This window comes from Otolemur garnettii, unplaced genomic scaffold (assembly GCF_000181295.1).
Source record: "Otolemur garnettii isolate 467f Iridium unplaced genomic scaffold, OtoGar3 scaffold00067, whole genome shotgun sequence".
Classification (NCBI taxonomy): Eukaryota; Metazoa; Chordata; class Mammalia; order Primates; family Galagidae; genus Otolemur; species Otolemur garnettii.
In genome coordinates this window covers 5111796-5121987 of record NW_003852462.1, presented here as the reverse complement: position 1 = coordinate 5121987, position 10192 = coordinate 5111796, and the positions used below count along the sequence as shown (strand labels likewise).

Below are 10192 nucleotides of genomic sequence, written 5' to 3'. Positions count from 1 at the left end.
TCAAAAAAAAAAAAAATCCTCTTACAATACAACAAAAAGCCAAATAACCTAATTAAAAAAATGAGCAAAGATGAACAAAGGACTTGAACAGATATTTCTTCAAAGAAGACATACAAATGGCCAATAAGCTTAACATCATTTATCATCAAAGAAATGCAAATCAAAAACACAACGAGACGGCACTCCATGCTTGCTAGGACAACCATAACAACAACAGCAACAAAAAAAAATTGTTGGCGAGGATGTGGAGAAACAGAAACCCTTGGCCACTGTTGGTGGGAATATAAAATACTACAGACACTGGGGAAAGCACTCTGGCAGTTCCTCCAAAAGCTAAACATAGAATTACCGTGATCAAGCAATGCTACTCCTAGCTGTAAACTCAAGAGAAATAAAAACATACATCTCACCCAAATCCTGTAAGGGAATGTTTACAGCAGCATCATTCATAATAGCTGAAAGGTGAACAACTCAAATATCCATTAACAGATCTACCCACTGGTACACACATAAAATGGATACCACTCAGCTATAAAAAGGAAGGAGGTGCTGATACCTCGATGCTACAACTTGGATGGATGTCAAAAACATCACGCTAAGGGAAAGAAGCCAGACGCAAATGGCCACATAGCGTATGATGCCATTTATACGATACACCCAGAATAGGCAAATCCACAGACACAGAAAGCTGATTAGAGTTATCAGGGAATGGAAGACAGGGGAATAGAGAATGATCACTAAACGGAACAGGGTGTTATTCTGGGATGATAAAAATGTTTCGAAACTGTAAGGACGTAGTGGTTGTACAACATTGTGAATATGCTAAATACCACTAAATTGTACACTTTAAAATGGTTCATTGTACGTGATCTGTCTTTCACCTCAATTAAGAAATTCTCCTGGGCAGCACCTGTGGCTCAAAGGAGTAGGGTGCCAGCCTCATGTGCCGCAGGTGGCGGGTTCAAACCCAGCCCCAGCCAAAAACTGCAAAAAAAAAAAAAAGAAAAGAAAAGAAATACTCCTGAGAATTACTTTGAAAATAAAAAAATAAAATCCAATTTGATTTTCTAAGAAAACCGAAGTTTTCGGCTGGGAAAAAATTACAACAGGGTTCTTACTATGAAATCTAAAAATTTCAGAATTAAGTTCATAAACAAAACCATCAGTTCAAAACATTACTATATGATTTAAAAACAGTGTCTAATATAACTTTTTTTTTTTTTTTAAGAGACAGGGATCTTGCGCTGTTGCCCAGGCTGGAATGCAATGGGCTGATCACAGCTCACTGCAGCTTCAAACTCCTAGGCTCAAGCAATCCTCCTGTCAGCCTGCCAAGTAGCTGGGACTATAGGTATGTGCCACGACCCCAGGCTAATTCTTTTATTTTTTGTAGAGACAGGGTCTCACTTTGTCTCCAACTCCTGACCTCAAGTCATCCTTCTGTCTCAGTCTCCCACAGTCCTGGGATTACATGTGCAAGCCACTGTGCCTGGCCCTAACACAAGTTTAACTCTGCTTTTTAGGGCAGCTAAATGCCGAAGGCCAAGATTTTCGGTGCACAGAGACAGCTTTTAGAAATATGGAAATACTATACTCCATTGTAGTTCTCCATGTACAGGGCAGAATAAAAGATGCTTTGAAATCCTCTAGCTCAGTGGTTCTCAACCTGCGGGTCGTGACCCACAGGAACTGTATGTATTAAAGGACCGTGGCATTAGGAAAGTTGAGAACCACTGCTCTAGCTCAAGAATTCTATAAACATAGATTGGCTGGGCTGGTGCAGTTTGCTATCATCTGTCTTCTGTGTGTCAGTGGGCAACCATCAGCAATGAAGTCTATGGAGGCTTGCTCCAGCCCACGCACTAATAATAGGTCAAGCTACAGGCACAGCATTTTGATAAAAAGTCTGATCCGAAGAACTGGTTCTGGCTTGAGCAATCTAGAGACCTAATACTTAAAAATTTTTTTACTACTTTATTCTATAAAGTGGCTTCTGAGAAATGTTCTCAGGGTAGGGTGTGGGTTTTTAGACATGTGATTTTGTCACAGGAAGATAAGCAAAAAGCCTTGACAGTGTGATTTCTGCTTAGATCAGGGCTTCCAGAACAGCAGGAGCAAATTTCTGTTACAATCATGATACCGTCGAAATTTACTTTACATCCACACTTTTATGATACTTTTTCTAAACAGAAGTATTTCCAGAGAGTGTTCTCATATTTGTTTCAAATTCAAGTTTCCAGCATTTCAGAGCAATACCTCATCTACTTGATTTTGTGTCTGCTGAAGTCTTCGATTACTGCCAGCGGCAGCACTTGAACCTGCGGGTGCACTTGTAGACCTGAAATGTGCAAAGGCAGGAGCATGAGTAAATTATGACCCCAAATACACCTGAGTAAATATAAAGATGCTATTCCAGGACTCTCAGTGTAAAGCTCTTACATCAGAATTAAAACAAAAAAGAGAAAGCTCCTTCCTAAAGTAATGAACAAAGGTCCTCACAGCACTTCTTCTAAGTCCTCCACAATTTCCAAGATTGTCCTGCGTGGCAAAGTGACCAGGGTTTAAAGTGAAGGTATAATAGAATCTACTTTTTGTCACTGAAGTACCTGATACTAGGATAGGATCTACTTTTTTTTCTTTATTATAAGGCATGCATCTGCTTAAATGCACTCAGTACTCTCCTGATCTCTTCATTGTGGCAAGAACTGTCTTCACAGTTATAAACAATTATAGAATGTCCTTTCTCCAATGTAGAGAAATACATCCATTTATAAAAGTAGAGTCAGGGAAACTTGGTTCCAGGGAGGGGGGTGGTGGTAAGTGGGAAGGTGAGTTGAAGCAGTGTTTCCTTTTTCAGAAAGGTATTCACCTTTCAAAATCTGCTTCGAAGGCTTTATTTGCCTCCATGCACATTTATTTATTTTAAATCATTCTGGCCCGAAGTACTTTTGCCTCCATTACTTGGTTGGCATCACTTTGTTTTTTTTAGGTGTACACCATGGATTTTTCCCTCCCTTAATAGATCACAGGGTCCCAGGACTTAGAATTCTTCTCTCTGTATCCAAGACAGCACCTAGCAAATGCTAGGTGGTTGTCCAGTAGCCACTGCTTCACTGATTAAACAGAGAGTCACTTCACAACCACGTGTGACTACTGGGCATACAGCAGATTAGACTGTTGCCCCCACAGAGTTTAGTGTCTGGCACACAATAAGGACCGTGCCCTGATGCTAGGCCTTACTGTGTATTTTCTTATTTAATATTCATAACTCTTTGAGGAGGATACTATCGCACCCCTCCCATTTTACAGAAGAGGAAAGTGAGGTTTATAAAGTCAACTCAGTAGGCTGCAGTGGAGTCTCTGTTTATTCTATCACGGTCTGTCTAATTCCGCGGACCTACATCTTAACCACTGTGATCTACTGGCACAGGAACATTGGCTCAGTGTTCCCAGCTACCAGGGGAAACCCGGGGCTTCCTGCGTGGATGGAGACAGGGTCCTTGCGGCTCTAACAATTAGCATTTTGAGTCTCGCCACTGGAAACAGCGGTTTTCCAGGGCCGCACAAGAGCGCTTTCACTTAGGAGAGTGTGAAGACCCCTGCCTAAGTTATCTTCCCGGGCGCGGCCGGCCCGGCCAGCCCGGGGGCGCTTCGGCCCGCAGCGGCCTGGAGACAGGCCGAAGTCCTTCCTCTTGCAACTTCCGGAGCCCAGCGCGGACCGGGCCGAGTGCGGGCGTCACGGCTCCTCTCAGGGACCGCGGGGCCCGGGGAAGCGGCGAGGCGCCGGAGTGCGAGGCAGGCGGCTCGCTCTCCGGGGAAGGCCCTCGCCTTCCCGCGCTCGCCCCTTCCGCGCCCGGCCAGTCTGCAGCCCGCTCCCCGGGGCCGCCGCCCACCCCCAGGCCTCGGGTTCCTGCGCGGCCTCGGCCTGCGGCCGGCGGCAGCCGGGCCTTGCGCGGGCCGGCACCTCCGGGGGTCTGAAGAAGCCCAGCGTCGCGTCACTCACATTTTGGCGGGGACGGCGGACAAGGGTCCACAGATCTGCACTGCTGGGAGCGGAGGGCGGGGCAGTGCCACACCAGGCCAGTGACGTCACTGGGCGGGGCCGGGCGGAGTGGGCGGGGCGCGCCGACCGCGGAGGGCGCGCCGGAAGTGGGCGACTGGGCGGGGCTTTCTGGCGGGAACCTGCGTCGCGTTAGGAGCTGGGTAGGAACTGTTTGGGTCAGTGTGGGTGGGGCCATCTCTCTGCCGGTGAGGCTATAGACAGTTTATTTGCTGCTTCTTAAGGTCCCAGATTAACCTGGTGACCCGGGGGTACCACTTTCTTCCCTGAATGTTAAAATGAAATAGGAATTCCATCGAGGTTTGTCACGGACTTGGGATATGTTCCCCCTCTTCACGTTTCACTTGTGACACAAGTATTTGTCATTGCCCAGCCCACCTTGACATTAGGAACTGTACTTTCTTCATTTCTGTATTTTCCGGCCCTAGCACATGTAGGTCCCCGACTTTCGGTTGAATGAAGGAACGCACAAGTCTGGATTCGTCCTACATTAAGAAACAAAAACTCTAATAGATTAATTGGCAGACCTCTTAGGTGAAGAGTGAAAAATAAAAGCTAGTACTTAAATACTAAGCCGTATTTTCCAGCTCTAAATACAATAATTTGAAAAGGGTAATGTGGATATAGATTAGAATAAACAAGAATGTCTCAGAGGCAGTGGATTTAAGCTGGGTAATAGCCAGAGAGGAACACCACGAACAAATACGACAGTTGAAATGGAAATGGAGATGGAAAAACGGTGTGCATAGGCCGACTGGAGGGTGCAGGCTGGGCACAGTGAGAACAGGGAGTGGGGTCTAGAAACCATTGAGGACTCACAGATTTAGGAGATAACAAACTTTGTCAGTGACACTGAGATGTGTTAGCAGGCAGAGGGGGTGTTACGGAAATGAGAGGCCGTGCAGTGAAAAGGAATCAACAGTGATGATAGGATGAGTCTTCGGAAAGGAGGATGGTAGGAGTAGTCTGCCAGAAAATGCTTTTGAAAAAACTTCGGAAGTTTTTAGATTACCTTTCAAATAACTGCAGTGCCTTACACAAATAATTTATATGTTGAGAGGTGCCAGGGGAGAAAGGTCGAAAAACAAGTGCTGTTAAGAACAGGGGCTCTAAGAAAATTTTTTCTTTCAAGGACTTACTGGAACAATGTAACGTTCAATGTCAAAACACTGTATCTAGATTAGAAGGAAATACTTGAAATTATTTTATATGGCTTGAAACATGCTCATTATTGTGGATTTCTCTACTGAGGTCAAGTTAAAGTAAAACACACATAGTATGGGGAAATTTTCTTCATTTTTAATTTACAGCAGAAAGAATATAAAGCATTCAGAAAACATTTTCCATATTTTAAGGGCAATTCAAAACATTTTGCATGGTTTCCAGCAGCTGAGTTCTTCAACAGATCCATTGATTCAGTGATGCTTTACATGCACAATTACAAAAATAAAACTTACAAAAAAGAAGACATCTAGACTAGTTTTACATGCAAGTCTCAGGGACCCCCCATTGGGCGCCAACTACTGTGTGGAACTGCCATAAGCGACCGTGCAGCCAGAGAGGGGTTCGTGTTACTGTCTTTTATTTTGTTCACACAGTACAGCTGATTTTGAATGGGTAACAAGAATAGCAATTAAATCTTCAGGAGATAGAATAAGATTAGCTATTAATTTTATAATGAAATCCTACTCCTGGCACTTGGGAATTCAGATTATCCAAGAAAGCTGCGCTTACCTATCATCTTATATTCAAAATTAAGATTCACAACCAAGAAAAAGCAGTCAGAAATACTTTGTTTCAGTGGAAGTGCATTTCTACCTCACCTAGGATTCACAGTTGTACTGGTAGGTTACACTGGTGGTAGGTTTCGAACCTACTTCCTATCCCTTCCATAAGAACCCTCCTAATTCTACGTAAGTCTCTTATCTTCTGGAATTTTCTAACTTATTCAGCTAATAATGTAGCATGTGAAACATTTAAAAACATAAATGTGAGGGTTAAAGCAAATCCACTGAGGTCATTACTCTGGTCAAAAGATCATTATTTGTACCATAGTAAATGGAATAAATGTATCTAAAATTCAGTATTAATATAGGATGTCCTGAAAGAGCTGGCTTTCACATTCTGTTCCCATTTATGAATGCAATTGTGTGTCCAGAAATTACTCAGTATCCTCCTATAGGTCAAATTATGTGACATGGTTATCTGGGGGGACTGCAATAGCTGCAACATAACCCACACATTTAGAAACAAAATTGACTCAGGTCAGTTTAGAAATGTACAGATGGCTACTGGTTGTGGGGCTGTCTCTGTCGTCAAAGCTGATCACAAGCAGAACGACATGTACTGTACAGTAATTCGAGGTTGGCAGTGAAAGGAAGTAATTAAAAAACAAGTACAATTATAGAAAAGGCACCAAGAGCACTGACCCCAGTTTGTACCACAATATCTTTTTGTGTCTACCTCCTTCCAAAGACACCAGTTTAAAAGCTTATTTGTGAATATTTTTAGGCTTCACAACAAGCCTTGAGTTTTAACTCACAGTTGGCAGCCAGAACCAAGGGAAAAAAAAAAAAAAAATCTCAGCTTTACCCCAACTGATCCTCTAACTTAACCTGGGAAGTTTAAACTGGCATCAGCAAATGCAAACTTGATTCTCTCAATTTAACATTAGTAGTTTAATTGTTAAAAGCATCAGATTTCTTTGGCTCTCATTATGTGGAAATAGGAATACACCATGACATCCCTGCAGGACCAGTCTGACTCATTTTCACCTTTAGTTATTTTTTTTTGTTTGTTTTTGTGCAATTTTTATTACATTTTCTGATTTCCAGCAGGAGATACGAAAGCGTGACATTTTTTCCGACTTTTCATACTATTTCTTTTGTCAGAATTGATCATTCTAAGTGTTCTTTGTTGGAGTGAGTGGACGGTGTTACGCTACGGACCGAATCGTCTTATGATTATCTGTTTTGCAAAAGTAACTTAATTTTCTGAAGCAATATTAGCATTCACATTACTCGGCACCATTGGCAAAAAAATTTTAAATAAAATAAAATAAACTCCTGGTAGCCAAAATTAAATGTAAACATATCCTTTTTTTTTTTTTTTTAAGTAATGTTACTCTGCCTTTGTTCCTAAGTCTAAATACAGTAGCTCTTTTTTTTTTTTGCAGTTTAGTCATGCTTTAGCAAAATGTTCTTCTAAAGAACATTTAAAATAAAGTACTCTTATAGTGAAATAAAGTTTTTTTTTGTTTCATTTTACAGACCATAGCCACTAATGCTTTGCTTTTGTTCATTTCTTTTTCTTGATTTCATGCACATATCTCTTTGTTTTAATATATACAATATATACAAACAGTACATCCGTTTTTTTTCTCGCTCATTCAGACAAAACTATACAAATAATTTTATCTTGCCATGTTATTGACCTTTATGAATAAAATATTTAGCAATTAATATAATCCCTTTCAAATATTTCCTCACTTTTCATTTCTACCTCCTATATATACACAGAAACTGCTCAGTTTGGATGAGATATAGCCAAAACATGGACTTTACTGGCCAGAACGCAGCACCACACTGATCGTTTAGGTGGCAAATGTCCAGGCAAGGTTTATGATTCCTTAGAATGACTACAGCTTCCAAGGTTACTAAAAAAGGCTACATGCTTTTCCAATTCTGAAGTAAATCCTCATTGCACATGAAAGTAAGGCAAAAAAATTAAAGTGCTGAACATGAAAAAGGGGACAATACGATCACTGTCCTTGCAGATTCTTGGGAGGTGGTGGGGACAGGAAAATAAATTTAAACTCTGTAAGCTGTTTCTCATTATTTCCCATGCATTACCCATTTACCACGCACCTGCCCCTCTGCAAATTTCCACAAGACATTAAAAACCTGCAGATCTTAAAAGTTGCATTAAGTGTGCTGTAGAGATTAAAACAAACAAACAAACAAACAAACAGAAATAAACAGTGAAGGAAGTGAGAACACACGGACCCGATGAAGATTTGTATGGTCTAAGCCCTCCACTGAGAATCAAACCCAAAGATTCAGCTTCTTGGAAATAACCGACAGGTGCAGGCACAGCATTCCTTTCTGTTGCTAGTATATCCCCACCTTTTCTTATCTATATTTTTGGTATAAATATTTGTACAGTTCCACACGATGTTTGAATACAGCCCTATGTGAGAAGGAAATGACTTCCTCCTAAGAAGAAGCCCCTTTCAATCCCTCCTGGTGTCTTGTTTTCCCATGATCCAACAGAAGATTGAGTTCCAAGATGTCTTGCTGATCAAATTAAAAGTTGTCCATGAAAGTGCAAATGCAATGACCAAAACATTCCTGTTAAAATCCTGCAGCTGATCGCCCCAAAACTGCAGAGGGATTTTGTGTGTGTGTATGTGTGTGCGTGTGTGCGTGTGTGTTGTTGTTGCATGTCTCTGCTAAAAACAGAAATGAAAACAGTCCGGAAAGCAATGTCACATTGCTACGGGATGCTGCTGTATGTCTTCAAGTTCCTTGGCCTTTTTCAATTCTTTCACTCTGGAAGAGAAACAAAACAAAACACCAGGCGATAACTATATAGTGAAACTGTGACCAACTTAAGGAAACGGGTAGTGCGATTCCCTCTGAAATGAAAGCCAAGACAAAAACCCTTTGGAGGATGTCAAAAGAAAGTCCTGCAGAATTGCTGGGGAAAATATTCAAAGAGAGGACCTTCTTAAGGTGATTTTAAACCCCCCTAAAAGTTTGCTCTATATCAAGTGCTTGAGAAGCAAAGCAGACCTGAAGCCTAATGTATTAAATCAAGTGTGATCGTAACACGCTTATGTTAGAAAAATTTAACTCTTCCTTTTAGCCTGGTAGAAAATCACTAACGCTCTGTAATTCTATGTGATGTACGTTAAGGAGACCACACACACATTTTTTGGCTTTTAATATAACTAGGGATCAAACTATTGCTTTGCTCACAGACTCAAGATCGTTAGCTACCTAGAAACTGACTGTATGTCTGCACAACTCTACTATGATATTTCAATCATGGATTGTACAGTCTCTGATTTTCGCAATCTCCTACTTCCTCTCCCCCCCCACCATTCCACACTGTAATTTTAAAAGACATCCAGGCTCCTCCCTTGGCACCCCCTCAGCACCAGATGGACAGCTGCAGGGCCCCTAGACACCAGTAAGGGACTCCATTGCAGTCATCAAAGCAGTAAACAAATTTAAATAAAATAGTTACAGACGGAGTCATGGGAAGTTCACGCCAGCAAATTATGAGCTTGCCTTAGTAGCAGAAGGATCAAATGCACGTTATCACATACTGTGTAAGTCATAGTTGGTAGCACTGCATACCCCAGAATAACATCTGTTTTCCCAAAATGGGTGGGAGAGGCCGCTGCCAGCCAAACAGTGGCAGCAGTTTCTCAGAACACCTGTCCTCCACCTTACCAGTGTGGCAAGGAAAAGTCTTGATTTGTTATGGGCCTACACAAAGGTCAAACATTCCAAATACAGTTTGAACCTAGGTATCTAAGAGTAAGGTGCCTCCTACTATCTTAAGTTATACCAGTAAATTACACCTATAATTAACACTCGAGAAAGGAGAAAAACATTTGGAAGAAACCAGTAATATGTTACTGTTACCTTGTGTAGGGTGAGAGCAATTTAAGAAAACAATTAGACTGACCACCTCCAAGCAGAATCACTTCTGACTATTCTGCAAGGTGGATACAATCTCTTCAAAGAGGAGATGCTCTTTTTCAGAAGACAGGCTTTATCATTTTATCATCATTAATACTAACATGAATTACAATATTTGGAAACTTTCATACCTGTCTGATTGACTGACTACCTACACTAAGCCCAGCTTGGTCCTAGTGTGATTTTTACAAAAGATAGTGACAAACTGTTATCTCCAAAACTAAAAGGCACAGAACACGTCGTCATGTTCACAGGTAGACACAGATACTATTTGGTTTTCAATTTATAATCCAGTACACCATGGATTCTTAAATTTGCGGGGGTAACTCGGGTCATATTACAGTATAGAACTGTTCATCATCATAGGTTCCTAATTTTGGACATGCATACTTAATACATGGCTTTTTAAAAATTGAAACAT

The 10192-nt window shown here is 41.4% G+C and overlaps 2 protein-coding genes across 5 annotated transcripts in view; both read right to left on the bottom strand.

The window, feature by feature from the left end:
• Positions 1 to 4058, bottom strand: part of VAMP3 (vesicle associated membrane protein 3) — a 9662-nt gene extending 5604 nt beyond the window's left edge. The window contains exons 1-2 of the mRNA XM_023515212.1: positions 4004 to 4058; positions 2257 to 2338 (exon numbers count right to left, since the gene is read on the bottom strand). Coding sequence (XP_023370980.1) covers positions 2257 to 2338; positions 4004 to 4005 — 84 coding nt within the window. The 5' untranslated portion in view covers positions 4006 to 4058. The remainder of the gene's footprint in view (positions 1 to 2256; positions 2339 to 4003) is intronic.
• A 1279-nt stretch (positions 4059 to 5337) lies between these two features.
• CAMTA1 (calmodulin binding transcription activator 1) overlaps positions 5338 to 10192 on the bottom strand; it is a 796995-nt gene continuing 792140 nt past the window's right edge. For 2 of the 4 annotated variants that reach the window (XM_023515181.1, XM_023515184.1), the window contains one exon: positions 5338 to 8610. In XM_023515181.1, the coding sequence (XP_023370949.1) occupies positions 8578 to 8610 (33 nt within the window). In that variant the 3' untranslated portion in view covers positions 5338 to 8577. The remainder of the gene's footprint in view (positions 8611 to 10192) is intronic. The other 2 variants (XM_023515183.1, XM_023515182.1) reach the window with 1 other exon arrangement.